This window comes from Prunus avium, chromosome 6 (genome assembly GCF_965620075.1).
Source record: "Prunus avium chromosome 6, drPruAviu1.hap1.1, whole genome shotgun sequence".
NCBI lineage: Eukaryota > Viridiplantae > Streptophyta > Magnoliopsida > Rosales > Rosaceae > Prunus > Prunus avium.
Genome location: NC_142289.1, coordinates 25,824,096 through 25,842,191, shown reverse-complemented (window position 1 = coordinate 25,842,191; position 18,096 = coordinate 25,824,096). Strand labels below are relative to the sequence as shown.

The 18,096-nt window shown below is 38.2% G+C and overlaps 2 protein-coding genes and 1 long non-coding RNA gene across 3 annotated transcripts; 2 read left to right on the top strand and 1 right to left on the bottom strand.

Annotated features, from left to right (window-relative positions):
- The first annotated feature begins 6,106 nt into the window (after positions 1 to 6,106).
- LOC110753074 (uncharacterized) lies at positions 6,107 to 8,454 on the top strand. Its single transcript, XM_088254648.1, has 2 exons — positions 6,107 to 8,241; positions 8,328 to 8,454. Exons 1-2 carry the CDS (start codon positions 6,107 to 6,109, stop codon positions 8,452 to 8,454), a joined length of 2,262 nt encoding a protein of 753 aa, XP_088110774.1.
- Positions 8,455 to 12,000: 3,546 nt separating this feature from the next.
- LOC110769167 (uncharacterized) lies at positions 12,001 to 13,600 on the bottom strand. Its single transcript, XM_021973099.2, has one exon. It carries the CDS (start codon positions 12,614 to 12,616, stop codon positions 12,218 to 12,220), a length of 399 nt encoding a protein of 132 aa, XP_021828791.1. The 5' UTR covers positions 12,617 to 13,600; the 3' UTR covers positions 12,001 to 12,217.
- Positions 13,601 to 16,656: 3,056 nt separating this feature from the next.
- LOC110769161 (uncharacterized) lies at positions 16,657 to 18,009 on the top strand. Its single transcript, XR_002528541.2, has 3 exons — positions 16,657 to 16,932; positions 17,005 to 17,062; positions 17,601 to 18,009. It is a non-coding gene; the product is annotated as an uncharacterized LOC110769161 (long non-coding RNA).
- The last annotated feature ends 87 nt before the right edge of the window (positions 18,010 to 18,096 follow it).

Below are 18,096 nucleotides of genomic sequence, written 5' to 3'. Positions count from 1 at the left end.
CCTTTTTAGCCGTAGGATCATAAAGCCGGTAGGCTTTAGACTCTTCACTGACACCGAGAAACACACATCTATGACTCTTTTCATCTAACTTTACTCTGTTCTTGTCAGGAATATGCACGTGAGCAATACAACCGAAAATCCTAAAGTACTCAACATTGGGTTTTTTCCACTCCAACACTCTTCAGGAGTCTTTCCTTTCACAGCCACAGTTAGACTCCTATTCAACACATGCAATCCCCATCGAACTGCTTCTGGCCAAAAGAATTTAGGCATCTCCTTCTCTGAAAGCAAGCATCGAACCATGTTTAATACAGTTCGATTCTTACGTTCTGCCACTCCGTTCTGTTGAGGAATATAGGCAGCAGTAAGTTGCCTCTTAATGCCATGATCAACACAAAACACATTGAACTCCTTGGAAGTGAACTCACCACCCCTATCCGTTCTCAAACAACATATATTACACCCTAAGTCTTTTTCAACAAGATTTTTAAATACTTTGAACATAGAAAACGTTTCACTCTTCTCGGCTAAGAAATAAATCCAAGCTTTTCTACTGAAATCATCAATGAAGCACAACAAGTACCTTTTGAGGCTGTTTGAAGTTGGAGTAATCGGACCACACAAATCGGCATGAACTAACTGAAGTCTCCTTGAAGCCCTCCACTGACTCTTCTTAGGAATAGCTGCTCGATGTTGTTTTCCACGATGACACACCGTGCATGCTTTGTTTGCGACTTTGAATCGAGGAAGTCCTTTGACAAGTTGTTTGCTCTCCAAGGCTTTGAGGCTTTTGTTGTTCACATGACCATAACGACGATGCCACAGGTCTAATAAGTCATCCTCACTTGCTATTAAACATTGTGAAGGCGGAGTGCTCACAGTGGCTAGTAAAACAAACATCCTATTAGCTGCCATTAGAGTTTGCATAATAAGGCCTCTCGTAGGATGACATATTTTACAAGCCCTATCTTTCATGACAATAGCAAGTCCTCGCTCTTGAAGTTGACCTATGCTCAATAAATTATTCTTGAGCTCAGGGATGTAAAATACATCTCTTACCACTTGAGTTAAGCCTTCAGTCTCAAGCTTAATGCACCCTTTTCCCATCACCATCATCCTTGCACCGTTGCCTAACTTCACTGAGTGTCTAAACTGCTCATCCATCTCCATGAACCAATCCTTGTTTCCTGACATGTGATTAGAACATCCTGAGTCGAGGAACCAAACACCTTCTCCCTTCGCATTCTTGTTCCCAACGTAAGCCATCAGTAGAAGCTCTTCCTCCTCATCCAACTCAGCATAATTGGCACCCTTCTCCCAATTAGGGCACTCATTTTGAAAATGCCCTAGCTTATGGCATTTGTAGCACTCTACCGTGGCTTTGTTGAAGCTCTGTCTTCCTCTACCACGTCCACCTCTTCCAGCTCCTCGTCCCCTTCCTCTTCCTGTTCTGTCTTCATGGGTGACCTTGAGAACTTGCTCTTCTTCACCTTGACTCTTCATTCTTTGCTCATGCACAAGAAGGCTGCTTTGAAGTTCGTCGATGGTCATCGTAGTCATGTTGTTGGACTCCTCAATCGAACATACTACGTAGTTGAACTTAGAAATCATCGATCGAAGAATCTTTTCCGTGATCATTGTTTCACTCATATTCTCTCCATGAGCCTTCATTTTATTGGCTATGGATAAAACACGAGCAAAGTAGACATTCACCGATTCTCCTTCCTTCATGCGAAGAACTTCAAAATCACAACGTAACGACTGCAGTTGTGCCCTCTTAACCCGTGTTGAACCTTGAAACTTTTGCTTCATGGAGTCCTAGATTGCCTTTGAAGAACTTCTGTCAAGAATGGTCTCAAGCACATCTCGTTCGATTGCTTGATAGAGAAGGTTTTTTGCCTTCAAGTCCTTCAGTTTGTTTGCTTCCTTCCGTTGAGCATCGATAGGTTGAGTTTTTTCTGCCACCACTGAGGAGAAAGACCGTGCTTCCCCTGCGACATCCACCATGACGCCGCGATTTACAACGTTCCAATACTCCTTGGAACGAAGCAGATTCTCCATCAGCTCAGCCCAATGATCATAGTGCCCCACAAACTTAGGCACATAGGTGCTGCTTCCTTCTGCCATTTCAAGAGAACTCTCAATCTCTCGTTTCACTCTTGTACTCACAGTCAGGCCCCGTTAAGAGCTCTGATACCAATTGTTGAAATAGCAAAGACCTAGCTCTACAAAACCGTAAAGATCGTGAATGATCGATATTTCATTAACAGAACATCTTTGGCTTAAATAGCCATTACAACTGAAAAACAAATTAAAAACAAATCACGTCTCCACATCCCGAAGACTGTGGCCACTAAACAAGTGTGACTTGGTCATACTTGACCAAATCAACTCCTAACATAAATGAACTACTAGCTCCTGAAAGATAGGAGCTTATTCAACCACCACCGTGACCCTAACAGTCTATGGACATCCTGGTTCCCTTCGGAGGTATTGATGTCTTCAGACATATAGTTGCTATCGGAATGTCTTAGGACATATGGTTGCCTTCAGATTATTTTGTGTTCTCAAGCTGAGTATATCTCCATGAGTCCTGCGAGGGGAATTGATGGATTTGTCTACGCACGTATGACATTGCCCCACGAGTATCGAGGACGCCCGAACCCTGTGGTGCGAGGATTTGCATTCTCAGGTTGAGTGTATTTTCTTGAGTTCTACGAGGAATGCGTCTCATGCCGACCATGGGTCCCCTCAGTTCTGCGAGGAATGCGTCTCAGACTGACCTCGTGTCTCTCGAGTTATGCGAGGATATATCAGTACTTGAAATTGACTGTATATTATTGAAATTGATGGATTATGTTTGAGGTACATCTATGTGGAGATTAGTGCAGTACCAACGTGTGGTACAGTTAACATGATATTATTCACTACCTAACTTGTCTACACAGGGTTGGCCAGGATCCTTAGCCACCTACCCAACTTGTCTACACAGGCGGTTAGCTAGTTTCCCCTTCCCCTGTTGCCTTCGGATTTAATGGTGTTCCCATATACCCCTTGGTGGGTGATTACAAAATATATGTACTATGTGGATGAATGCAGGTATGGCTTTCAGGTAAAAAGTTTGGTTATGAAAGTATTTGGATGTACAATGATAAACTAATTGAACAGTTAGGTACATCATCTAATGGCATGATATTCAATTATATAGCTTGTGGAGACCAAGATAAAGTATGATTCCAGAATTTCTTTGTTGGTTTCATTTTGAATATTTCTGCACTATCTTAATTGTGATTCAGGGTAGAAAGAACTACATGTGCCTTGATCCCTCATTAAGGGTACTTAGGCAACCTAGGCTAACCTAGGTGTAGCCGCAAGTTTATGTTTGGTTTGTTATGTTATGATCAGTTTTGTAAGTTGCATATGCTGAACACTTAGGAAATTATTTGAGTTTGCTGTGCAGGTAGATTTTTGGGTTTTGAGCCTTTTTCAAGGGAGACTCTGCCAGTTTTTCGGTAAAAGTCAAACCCTAAAGTAGTTTCTGGATTAGGGCAAGAATATTTTGGTCATTCGTGCCTGACACCTACTAGGTGTTGGACACGCACGGTGTTCGACCTGAAGCTTGCTGCACCATTCTGGGAAGAACTAGCTGATCTCATCAAGGCGGTTTATGTCATATATTTTGGTGTAAGCAGTAGCTACATAACACAAATAAACTTAAGTGAGATTAATTTCAAATATCATTGATTCAGGTCTTAGAATCAAATGATACCTCCCACTATTTTTGGAAAATTCCACAAGCGGAATCCAAGAACCTCCGTTGTAGTTCTTAGTGGGAATGGGAGGCTCCCTGTCATGAGGATCACCTCAACACGTCTGAAATTTTGACAATCCACTACAAGAAAAAATCCATTTTGCGACCAAATTTTTGGCGACAAACTAGATTTGGTCGCCAAAAGACACTCCTAGGCGACGAAATAATGTAATTTGGTCGCCAAAGGTTTCGTCAGATGGAGTCATATTGTAAAATTTCAGTCAACCAATTAGCGTCCAAATATTATTCATGGGCGACGAACTGTTTTGGTGGCTAGGTGAAAATTTCACGACCAAATGCGTAGTTGGTCGCCATTTTCTTAATGGCGCGCGCGCGAAAATGTGAACTGCAAAGTGACGGAAATATTTGGTCGCTAAGTTGGCCTCCAAAGTAAAATTCGCGCTTAATAATTTCATGGGCTTTGGCGACCCACATATTTTGGTCACGATGAGGGATCCTATGATTTTAAAGTATTGAAAAACTACGTCGTTTTAGTGATTTGAGTTTTTTTTTTTATTGAGACTATAACTTTAAAAACATAATAATAATAAGAAAAGAAAAAACTCCTTCCCAACTCGTCACTTCCCGTTGCGTTTCCCATCCCATTCCTTCCTTACAAACCCCCCCCCCCCCCCCCCCCCTCCTCTCTCTCTCTCCCCCTGTTGGGGTTTTTTTCCTTTTCTCACGCACTTCCCTTTGCTTTGCTTTCTATTTTGGTTCTGGCCCAAATCTCTCCTTGCCCTCTTTTCTACAGCATCTGTTGGCTGATCTTGGTGGGTTTGTGGTTTTCTGGTGCTCCATCGGCAGTCTGCTCGGTGTTGGCTTTGATTTTGGTGCTCCTGTTTAGATCTACTCGCCCCCGTGGGCTGCCCATCGGCCTGGTCGTTTTGGTTATTCTCTGCTCTTCCTGGAGTTATAGAGCTTGCGTGCGGATCTTTATCTTTGCAGTTTTCTTGTTGGATTTTGTGCTTCAACTCGTTTGAGTGTGTTGCTTGTTACAGTCCCTTCTTGTTTGAGTGTGTTGCTCGTTTGAGTGGATCTTTATCTTTATCTTTGCTGTTTTCTTATTGGATTTTGTTCTCTCTAGCCGTCTGTGGCCATGTCTGGAGTCAAGGGCGGAACTAAAGAGGGGCTTGGCTGGGCCATAGCCTAGTGCTGATTTTCATCCTATCCTTAAATGTGTTAACAAATGCACTACAAATAAATATTAGCCCACAACTTAGCCAATCATATTACATTGTTTTTTGTCTAATCACCCAAGGAACAAGACCAGACAAAAAAGATTTGTAAAAAACATATTTCATGGCTGACATAAGGATTAAAATAAGGAAAATCACATTCCTTTTGTAAGCCCCATTACTCCATGTCTCCTGCGGGCTGCAACTCCCAAGCTTCTAGTATATTTTTGTGGCTGTAGCTCCCAAGCTTCCGGTGTATTCTTCTCCTTATTTCCTTCTCTCCTCTCTGTTTCTCTCCTCTTTTTTCTTTTTTCTTTTTTTTTTCTTCTTCTTTTTCCTCTCATCTGATAGCTCAAATAAATGAACCGGCTCTGCTCTCCGCCAATTTTCTTCTTCCTCCTTCTTTTAGTGTGGTTTCTCTGTGGCCAATTTGTCTGGAACGACACTAGCAACCTTTTTTTGGTTTCACCCCAAAAACCAGAGGTCTTCGAAACAGAGAAATAGAGGCAAAGATAACATCACTGGTTGGTGTTAGAAAACAACTCTACTTCTCTCATTTTTTTTGGGGGGGGGGGGTGGAGTTTGGTCGTACTTGTGTTAGTGTTTGGAAAAAGATGAACTTGTTCGATTTCATTATTTTTTTTGGGTTTCTAAATTTGCTGGTTTTTCTAACTTTATGGTGTCTAACAGAGTTCGTTTTATGTTTTGGTTTCAGTTTGAAATACTTGCTTAAAAGGCTACATTTTCTTAAGAGGTATGGATTGTTAACATTCTCTTTTTTTGCTTAAGAGGTATATTTGCTTCAAAATCTTCTTACCATTATCTACTTGAAATTGTTTGCAACTATGTATATGTATAATAGTTTGATTAGTGATCTGCCATGAAACTATTGAAATGCTTGAAGTTAGGCATTGTCCTAAAAATTTTGTTATATATCATTTTACAATTGAAACTTTTTGGTGTGTATATAGTGCAAGATGAACAGGGACTGGGTAAATAATAAAAACAGGTTAAGCAATCAGTATATAAGGCTGGTATTGAGTCATTTATGGAAGTTGCAAGTCATCATATGAATGAGAAAAATGAGACTCCATGTCCGTGCATGAAGTGCCAAAATATGAATCGTCATTCTCTTCCAATTGTCAAAGCACACTTATGGAGGTATGGCATGTCAGTGGTTTATCACACATGGATATATCATGGGGAACAATTTGGGATACAAAGACAAGATTCACCTCCTACAACTACTCAAGAGGCACCTCGACTCGATGATTATACATTTAATATTTTAAATGATGCTTTCCCTCGAGATATTGACATAGATGAAGATTTGGTAGAGGAAGATGACATGTTGGGAGGTACTGAAGATGTGGGGGATGATATGACCAATATGCATTGGGTTGAAACTGATAAGTATGAGAAATTGGTAGCTGAAGCTGAGCGAGAATTGTTTCCTGGTTGCAATGCATCAGTTTTGACAGCAATGGTACAATTCATGCATGCAAAGGTACTTAATCATTGGAGTAACAAGTCATTTGATACAATGTTAGAAATACTTAGTGATATTTCTCCTAAACCTCATAACATTCCTCCATCGTTCTATGCTGCTAATAAGATGTTGAAAGATTTGGGTTTGGGCCATGAAAAAATCGATGCATGTGTGTATGATTGTGCTTTGTTTTACAAAGAGCATGAAGGGAAAGATAAATGTCCAGTGTGTGATGAGCCGAGGTATAAGCCTAGTACTAGTAAAAAGAAAAGCAAGGTACCCCAAAAAGTGTTGCGCTACATTCCTCTGAAGCCAAGATTACAAAGATTGTTTATGTCAAATCATACAGCTGGTCACATGAGGTGGCATAAGGATAAAAAGGTTGATGAGGAAGGTATTATGAGGCATCCAGCCGATTCCATTGCATGGAAGGAGTTTGACAAGATGTACCCTCAGTTTGCTGAAGATCCACGAAATATTAGGTTAGGGCTTGCAACGGACGGGTTTAACCCATTCGGGAATATGAGCACATCTTATAGTATGTGGCCTGTGATGGTGGTTCCATACAATCTACCACCTTGGATGTGTATGAAAGAACAATATTCGATACTGAGTTTGCTTATTCCAGGCCCTAAAGCACCAGGCAAGGAACTTGATGTGTATTTGCGTCCGTTAATTGATGAGCTAAAGGAGTTGTGGGAACAAGGTGTCCAAACTTATGATAAGCTTTCTAATACTATATTTAACATGCGTGCAGCTGTAATATGGACAATCAACGACTTTCCTGCTTATGGAAATTTATCTTGTTGGAGTACAAAAGGTTATAAGGCATGTCCGGTATGCCTTGAGGATACAACGTCTACGAAGTTGAGAAATAAAATTTGTTATATGGGGCACCGTCGCTACTTAAAAAAGAATCACTCATGGCGTAAAGATTGTCAAAATTTTGATGGAAGCATTGAGATGAGGGATCCCCCTAGAGAATTCTCTGGTGAAGACATTTTGCTTCAGTTGAACCAACTTATGCAGCGTAAGGTTGGTAAACACCCTGATAATTTGGACAGAAAGAGAAAGCGGACACCTATGGAGTTAAATTGGACAAATAAGAGCATTTTCTTCGAATTAGAGTATTGGTCCAAGCTGAAAATCAGACATAACTTGGATGTAATGCATATTGAGAAGAATATATGCGATAACATTGTTGGGACATTGTTGAACATAGAAGGAGAAACAAAAGACACACCCAATGCACGCTTGGATTTGAAAGACATGAATATAAGAACGAATCTGCATTTAGATAAAGATGAAAATGGAAAGATAAAGAAGTATCTTGCAGAATATACATTAGAACCAGCTGATCGTCGAGCGTTTTGTGAATTCTTAAAATTTATTAAATTTCCAGATGGGTATGCAGCCAATATATCACGAAATGTCAAAAATGGGAAGATCTCAGGTTTGAAGACTCATGATTGTCACGTTCTATTGCAACGAATTTTACCTGTTGGAATCCGACCATACCTAAGAAAAGAAGTATGTGCACCACTTGTAGAATTGTCAAGTTTTTTCCAACAAATTTGTGCAAAGACGTTGAATGTTGTAGATCTGGACAGGTTAGAGGTTGACATTGTTTTAATTCTCTGCAAGCTTGAGAAAATCTTTCCGCCAGCGTTCTTTGATGTCATGGTTCATTTGGCTTATCATTTACCACGTGAGGCAAAACTTGGGGGACCAATAGGGTATCGATGGATGTACCCAATAGAGAGGTAAATATTATTCATCAAGTAGTCGTATTTTTTAATTGATTCACTTTGACATGTATTTGTAGATACTAATATGAAATAATTCACAGGATGTTGGGGAAGTTAAAGGGCTATGTATGCAATAGAGCTCGTCCAGAGGGTTCAATTATTGAGGGATACATTGCTAATGAAGCACTAACTTTTTGTTCAATGTACTTACGTAATGTAGAGACATAATAGTACAGGCTTGGTCTCTAGTCTTAGAGTGGAGAAATAATGTAACTTGGGTTTACCAAGGACAAGATATATGGAGCTTGGCCTCCAGTCTTTCAGTGGAGTGTTCTTCACTTGTTTATGTATACTATTTTTGGATATGTTATGTGTACTTGAATGACGAGTATGCTTGTGTACTTTTGAATGGGAGAAATTTTAATTCGTGTCATTTTCTATTCATCTATTTACCTAAATTTATTGTTTTTTGGAAATTACAATATGTTAATGAACAAAAGGTTAATATTATCACAAAACAAAGGCAAATATAATAATTAAACACACTTAAAATAAACATTTTAGCGACCAACTAAGTAAGCTTTAGCGACCAAATCCGGTAGTCACTAGAACCTATAGGCGACGAACCAATTTAATTGGTCGCCCACTCCTTCCTCAGTTCGCGGCAAATTTTGGCATTTTCGTGGGAACCCTTCTGCATACGCGACCAACTAATTACTGTTAGGCGACCAAATTATTTGGTCGCCTAAAGATTTTGGCGACGGAAACAATGTTTCATCGCCTGATACTTTTAGCCAAGATCCTTAGGCGACCAACATAGCGACGAACTAATGTCGTCGCCAAAAGAAGTTGGCGACGAACCAATTTAATTGGTCGCCCAATCCTTCCTCAGTTTGCGGCAAATTTTGGCATTTTCGCGGGAACCCTTCTTTATAGGCGACCAATTAATTACTGTTAGGCGACGAAATAATTTGGTCGCGTAAATAGTTTGGCGACGAAAACAAAGTTTCATCGCCTGATACTTTCAGCGAAGAGCCTTAGGCGACCAACAAGGCGACGAAATAAGTTCGTCACCAAAACATTTTGGCGACGAACCTTAACCTTTTAGCGACCAAAGATGGTGGTCGGCAAAATGGTTTTTTCTTGTAGTGATCCTTTCTGACAAGGAGAGACTACACAGTTACCTATTCACATTGTTAATGTGATTTCCCATCATCTTTGGCCTCTAAGAAATGATGCCCCAATGTCTTGGTGACACCATTCATAATTTAAGTCGTACCCACCATACCTTGTGTAAAGGGGTAACTAAAGCATATCCTCATCATATCTGATTATTGGATTATACCTGTCATTGCCTTTTCCCACAAACATGGAATATGTTTTTGTGAACTCAATCAAGCACCAGTCACTTACATGAGTCCCAATGTCCCGGTGACACCGTAATGATTAAAGCCCTCTAGCAGTGAGTTACCTATGGTGGGAGGCCTTGCTTTCCAAAGTAATGACTTAGGGCTGTGTATTCAATTCTAACTTTTAAAGACTTTTAATGAGTTTAAAAGTCTGGAGGTATTCAACTATGACTTTTAAATAGTCTTTAAAAGTTTAGTTGTATTCAATTGTGATTTAAAAAAGTCTTTACAAGTTTTGGTATCCAAAACATTAATGACTTTTGAAAACTTTGTTAAATGAATGACTTTTCAATACTTTTAAGCCTAATTCTTAACACCAAAAGTTTTGCTAATTTACCCAAGACTTTATCAATGAATTTGATCATGCTGCAGCTTTGGCCATTGTGAGGGTGTGCCACCATGTTTGGGTCTCTAGACCCCCTTCCTCTTTGGTATGTGTACTATCAAGAGATGGCCTACTACACTGCCAATTTGATTTTGTTTTTGGCTTCCATTATCTGTCTTGGAAATTGTTATGATGATGAGCCGTTTCTTGCTTGTTTTTTTCTTTTCAATGCTTGAAACAATTGCTACGTACTAAGAGCTATGGTGGGACTACATTGGTTTCTTCCATAAATTTTGTTTGCCTCTATTTGCAATTTTTAAGGCCTATCTATAGGAACAGATGATTTTGTTACAAACCCACATTCCCCAACAGCAATTTAGCTCTTAGCATCCTGGGGTTTACAGCTAACCCCACATTCTAGTGTTGTTATTTGGCTTGGCTCTATATCACCATGCCACTTTACTGGTATATCTCCCACCCAAATAGAGTATGCTTCTAGAAGGTCTTAAGGATCTCAACTTCGTTCCAGTAATCGGATAATCTGTCCCTTCTTCCCCAAGACCCAGCTCTTCAAACTAAACTAATTAAATCCATAATATTGATGGCACACCTTATATTTGAGTTGCATGCAATAGCAGCAACCTTATTTTCTCCATACTTGACATTGTTCTCAGATGAAAAGTTCTTAGACATGGAAAAATATTTCTTTCCTTTTACACAATTGTATCCAATTTTTTTTTTTTTTGGCTACTTGTTCCATATGCGGACTAGTTAATTCACCATACAAAACATAAATATTAGAAGCAATTTCTTTTTTTGTTATACTACTCTATGATAAATATTAAAAAGATAAATACCATTGATAAATAAATATTTTTAAAAAGTAGATAAAAGTATGTAAAACTCTATGATAAAAGTACATAAAAACACATTACTTAACTTTATAAAGTATGTAAAAGTCATTAAGAATCTGTCAACTCTATAAAAATCACTTACTTACAAAAAGTCTTTAAAAGTTAGAATTAGTTTTGTTTTTGAGGGAGTTTCTTTGTCTGCATTTAATCATTGTATTAAATAGGAACATTGGTCCTAGAATTACTATTATTCGAACATACTTTAGTAGCATGTGATACTCCCACTATTTATTTTGAAAGAACAAATCATTTTTCATAAAACACTTTTATTTAAAAATGTGGAAGTATTCATTATTACTACAAGTTCTTTTGCAATCCTTGTTGGTTAAATAGTAGCCTTAGGCTCTTGGGATGATTATGAACTCTAGTGTGATCCAACATGAACTAATGTGTTGGATCTAGGTCTAGATAGGTGATTGATTCGTTTTAATTACACGTTGACGTTTATACATACAAGGTTGATGGGCGTTGGACCTAATCATTAAGCCTTCAGGTTCTCCTTCTTCTTCATTCTTCTCCTAATGCTATCCTACTTCTATAATTACATTTAACTCTTGAAAGAATAACTCTAACTCAATGAGTTAGAGGGATTTACATAGGGAGAGAGATAGAAGGTTACATTAGAGTATGAGGGAGAAGAGACATGCATCTTTTTTTCTCTCAAAATTCTATTTTTTATCTTTGACATTCTATGCATTTTTCATCAACATCTTTAACAATAATCTCTTCATTTCGTTTGCATCTTTTTTATTTAGAAGAGAAAAAAAAAAAATAACAAAAACTAATCCTCAGCCAACTTTGTTTTGGTACCCAAATCTCATCTTCTTGTCAATGAAGAATTTGGCATCAATTGCACAAGTTCTCTCTTTGTTTTTTTTAAATTCATCCAATCTTGAGCATGAAGATTTTTGGATGAATGAGAACTGAACTTAATTTCTTGAGAATTTCGTAGACATATACCCAATGACAGAGTTGGTAATAGCTGGTGCAAAGCCAATAGGCCAACTTTTGCCTACTCATATATATGTGGGTTAAGGAAAGTCCCATCTTGCAGTCTGAGTTCGATGTCTTTTTTCCACGTAAATTAGAGTAATTTAGAATTATTTTTTTTAGGTTAATACATTCATGTAAAAATATATATGCAAATACAAAATTAGATATTGTTTAATCTAAAGAGAAAAAAAATTATATTGCAATTTCACATGACCATAACCAATGAAATGACAGACAAATATGTCTCTTTATATCCCCAATAACACAAATGATTAAAACCCCATAAAGCCCCCGCAGTTCTCATGGATATAAAAAACTTCCATGCCACAGATGGTCTGAGATTCCCCTCTTTACATAAGCAAGGAGGCAGCGAAAACACCAACGGCCACAAATCCCGGGACGGAGAACCTATTCGAAACGGCGCCGTTCGGTGCAGGAGCTTCCGAGGGGGATCCCGAGACCGAAGAAGAGGGAGAGGCGGCAGGGGAAGACGATGGGGGAGAAGGTGGAGAGTCTGCGACGGGAGATGTAGAAGGAGCAGCCGAGGGTGGAGTGCCCGAAGGAGAATGTGAAACGCTCAAAGGAGAAGGTGAGGCAGCCGGTGGAGTGCTCAAAGGAGAAGGAGCAGAGGCTTGTTTGGCAGAGAGTGCAGGGGACTTGGCTGGGGAAGATGCAGGGGATTGTGCCCTTGTTGAGGCCACCAAGAGGACAGCCATTAGCATCAAAACGACAGCGCTGGATCGAGCCATTGTAGACGGAGAGAAAAGTGAGGAGGGTTTAAGAAGCAAACTACCAAGCGAAGGATGGGTTTAGGTGAGAAGAGGGAGGGCATTTTATTGGAGTAATTTTTGACCGTGGAGGGTTTGGTAAATAAATGGCCGTTGGATTTTGACGCGGATTTGATGGAGAGCTTGGACGGTGCAGATTTTGTGTTAGAAAATAAACCGTGTTACGTACGGACTTTTGGCCAGAACGCGGTTGTTGTAACTTGTATTGGCTGGTTTTTACTGGCTTATTGTATTGGAATTACTAAATTCAATCCAAGAAGCCAAGTCAGAAAAACCAGTTTGAGTAAGGTTGATCGATTTTCCAGCAAGAGTAATTACATGAATTCTCCAAAGTTTATACTTACAAACTTCAACGTACGTGAGTGTGTGACAGTCACCAATCGGTGTTATTGCAAAGCAATCACAAGAACATATATTGATTGAAAAAAGACTATCAGATGATGGGCAGACTACCCTGTTCTTTGCCAATGAACTAACTTATTCTCCTTCTCCATTGAGCGCTCCACCTAAGGCTGCACCTTCTACTGCGCCTGACCCCGCCTCTCTGCCTTCTCCTCCCTCGCCTTCCATCATCACCCAGTGGCGGAGCTAGAAGCTTGTCTTTCAGGGGGCCAATACTGTAATTATGAGGTTTTATAGCCTTATATATTTCAACTGATATTGCAGCAGGTGTTTAAGAGTTATTGGCTTTTTCATAGAGAGCTTAAAGGGGTCACGGCCACTGCAGGCCTGTATGTGACTCCACCGCACGTCACCTCTCTAGGATTTCTCCCTCTTCGGAGTCTACTTCCACCTTTTGGGGTCTGATATGGTCAATCAGAAAAATGCAAACTTGAAATTTGAGCCTACTCCACTCACTGCATCATGCTTACGTTGGATGAGGGATTAAGGAAATCTCACCGTACCAACTAATTATTAAACCAAATTATCCTATCTTAACACACCATGCAAAGTCCTAAATAACATGTGAGTTTATGATATTAATTCTAGATATCGATTTTTAGTTTTTTTTTTTTTCCAGGAAGATATCGATTTTTAGTTATATATTTGGATATTAATTCTATTTATTTATTTATTTGGGAAATACATAGATCTATTTTTTTAATAAATTATTATTTCAATTATGATTACATGTAACGGCTATATATGATGAATGAGTCAACTTCACCAAATAGTTGAGAATGTACTTTTTCTTAATCGAGAAGAACTTCAAAGAAGGGTCTTCATCCTCCGCATGAGAATGAGAAAGAAGGTTGTCCTTTAAGATGTTACAATAACTGATTTCGCTTTTCTTTTTTCTAACTAACTAACAATGAATGAATCTTGAAGTACAGTAGGATTGCTAAGTTCGTCCTTTTTGGATTGCTAAGTTTGTCCTTTTGGTTTACAAAATGCATGACAATAGGTGAGAGCCACTATACTATAATTCAATCAATTACAATCTTTACTATAATTCCCATAATTTCGTTTTAAATTTTAACTTGGTTCAATTTCACTGTTAATTTCAACAATTATTAAAATACTTAATGTATATGTGGGTAAGGTCAGTTGGTCAAGGCACTCAACCCGATCATTTGCACTGAAGTTTAAATCTCATCCCCTAAATTAGTTTAATTTAGAATATCACTTGTCAAAAAAAAAATTAAACTATTAATGACTTATAAATTAGGAAAGTCGAGAATAAGGGAAAGAATGAATTAGTATGACATCAACTACTGCAATATAGGATTTGTTACCCTTTGATTAGCTTAATTATTGTGCAAGATTGTTAAAGACACTAGAAATCGGTCCCTTGATCTCCTAGAAAGAACAAGTGTGAAACAATATGCATATGATTGAGAAACACACACACAGATATATATCATCCTTTTTTTTCAACAATCCAAACCATCTATTTTTTAAGTCTACATTCATAGATCATCCTTGCAAAAAATTAGACAAATCGGAAATCGTTTCGACATCCAATTTGTGTCCTACAAAACATCAATGAATACGGTGCTTCAAGAAAGTACTAAAATTTCAATAATTCTATTGAGTGATCAAATGATATCGGATTCAAGTGATTTTTTATAGAGATGATCTTTGAGTGAAAGTGAAATACAATACAAAGTAGGCCCTACAAGGGTGTCCCTCAAATAAGCTTATATAAACTAATCGCAATGACACAAGAATTGTTAACTTGGTTGACTCAATATGACCCAGTTCCTCATGTATCTATGATATTCTCACTATAGAAGAAAGAGAAACATTAATTTCCTTCCCTTATATTGGTCCGATCCATATGTACATCTTCATAACTTATCTCGCTCATTTCCTTATATGGTTCTAATCCATTAAGTTCTCGTCAGCATGGCTGTGGGCGATTCGAATCTTCCATTCAAATCAATTGTGAATTAAAACTCATTTCTAATTCTACCTTATGTGAGGACCCAATGACAAAATCCTCAGGGCTTCCACAAGTCATGGTTAATAAGCTAGCAACCCACGTGCCATGACAACCTCAGCTGACGTATAATAGGCGGAGAACCTAGTCAGTTGCAATTGTAGTGTAGTCCTTCTCTAGTACAATACTCTTGATCTCATTAATAAGGTACGGATGTTTCATGTCAACCCACTAATGTGATCTTCCCAATTTCATGTGATTCATACAAATACGATTAGGAATGTCTTCCTTAATCATATCCATTACTTCGGATTGAAGATTCCCGAATCACATCTTTGAGTATTCTCCTTCTTAGACCATTACATAAGACAGAGATCCCTTGTTGTACACTCACATGCCTCCATGAGTAAATTTAAGCCCCTAATGATACATATGAACCTTCCCTAAAAGGAGATTGGTAATTAATGTATCATCAAATGATCAGAGACATACCCACAAGACAACTAGGTTGCCTCAGGTCTAAGGGCTAATCTACATTATTGCAACTATGAGTTCTTGTTTGACATGTTGGCAAAAACTCCATCCAAGAACTCTTAGTTGATCGATTTCAGTGAGCTCATTCTCTATTAAGCACCTACACAATTGTCTTATTGTCTCCACATGAATGACTTGAGACCAATCATCCTCCCAATTGAGCATACATAGTGTGTAATAGTCTTTACAGTTTATCAATGCCCAGTTGATAATCCTATGACTACGAACATTAAGATTTGAAGGTTTAGCTAGGATGATCTCAGGAATCTAACTTCTTTAGATTACATCCTTTTAATCATAATCCTAAGACTCGTTGTTTAGAACATTTTAATTTCTTTGCCCTTATGAATAACCAATATGTATGGGTTATATGAAATATCTCAAAAAGGTTTCATCTCATTATTGGCTTTCAGGGTATATTTTTAACAATTGTGACCAACAAAATAGACGATCACGATGCTTTAAGAACGTACTAAAATGACAACTATGAAATATATATATACATATAGGTGTCGGCTAACTAATGGCCAAAGGCATTAGTTCTACAATGTTAAAAATGGAAGTGCCACACTGAATTGAAACCTCTTAGGTTTTCAATAACACTAGGCCAAAAAAAAAAACTTAGGCTTTCAAAAGCATTTAGCTATTTTCCTTCTTCTTCAAGTCTGTTCACAGGCAATGGCAATTTTCCCCATGAGTAAAGGTCTTCGCAAGGCCTTGATCCTAATGGGTCAAGTATGAATGATAAATATATATATATATACAAAAAAAAAAAAAAAAAAGGGGGTATGGGGATAGGTTCATGGAATTTTTGGGGTATGGTGTTTGGGGAGAGGCGGGGTTGGTATTCTAATCCTCGACCCGAACATTCTAATCCTCGACCTGAACCCATCCCATTTAAAATATACATAATTTATTTTTCATATAAATATATTATTAAGATGTGTCATGGTGGTACTACCTCTATAATGATAATCATGTCCTTGAACATGTAGTTTTGACATGTATTAATTTTTTTTTTTTAATAATCTAGATTTTTAGTTAATAAAAATTGAATTAATACATATGTTGTGCTCATAGTACTTTTTTCTTATTCAACAGACTAGCTTTTATTGATTAATTTTTTTCATAATGGGGTGGGTTGGGAAACTCATTCCCCAATGAAGGTGGGGATGGGGAATTACCGATTTGAATATTACGGGATGGGAATCACCGATTTGAATATTGCAGGTATGAAGGCATGAATAGAGGAAAAATGCTTAACGAGACAGGGATTGTACTCACCTCTGATTCGACCTATCGCCACCACTCGTTGCTCGCTCTCACACCCTCAAGCCACATCATCTGTCTCCATATTCAGGTAAGATTTCACTTGATTCTTGTCTGATAGGTTCATCGTCTCACCTCCATCCTCTCACCTCCATCCTCTCAGCTCTCAATTGGTGCTGCCTTATCAAATCGCAGAGCTGCTTGGGGATAATTAACTCTATGTAAGCTTTCTCGGTATCCAATTAGGGATTTTTTGTAAATTTGAAATTAGGGTTTTGTGTGAATTCAAATTGGGGTTCGGTCAAGGGTTTTCGAAATTGAAATTGTGGTTTGTCTCTCTCAGATAGCCTGAATTTGTTGGGTCCTGTGATTTCAAGTAGTGTTGTGTTTTAAATTGAATTGGGGTTTCTGTAGATGGTGAATTGTGGCGGTTTAGGGTTTATGTACATGTCAAATCTCTGTTTAATGTTTCCCAATTTACCTAGAGTATCCTGGAAAATGTTGTCACATTCACATACACTTGTTTTACTGCATAGAGTGGGTTACTTTAAATGGCTATGTTTTGCTGCATAGATTCATTTCATGTATGCATACATTTCCTTTTAAATTATTTGGTATGAAGTAGCTGATTTTAGGTTATGTTTTTGGTATGCTTGCTGGTAGTTCTGTTTTTCATTTGGTATGCTTGCTGGTAGTTCTAATTGCAATTTGTTTTATTGCCGCTGGGTATTCTGTTTTATTGATTAGTTTCTGTTGCAGAGGTCGTAGAAAGAGTGGCAGTTCTGGCTGAGATATAGAGATTCTATACTGATACATGACCAAAATATCAATTTCACCCCCTTATTTGTTTTCTTTTCTGGGTTAAGAAGTTTTTCCAATATCAACATGCAACAGGCAAATCAGAATTACAGTAGAAAATAAATTTGTCTTTACTGAGAGGCCATAAAAAATACAGGTGGATGAATTGAAGCAAGACCTGGGGGACTTGAAGAATCTATCAGAGCATGTTACCAAACAGATTGCAAAGCATGAATTTGAAAGAAAGTAATCCCAAAGGCAGAAAGGGAAATATCAATGCTATTTATTCTTGTACATTGAAGAAATACTTGTAACTCAATGCAGTGGAATTATAAAATTCAATAAATTTAAAAGATTGTTTGATTTCAAAGTATAACTGACTTTTCTTAATCTTGAGTGGTTCCTCCACTTGTGTTCTTGGACACAGTAAGCTTCTAGATTAGCAAGTTAACAGGAG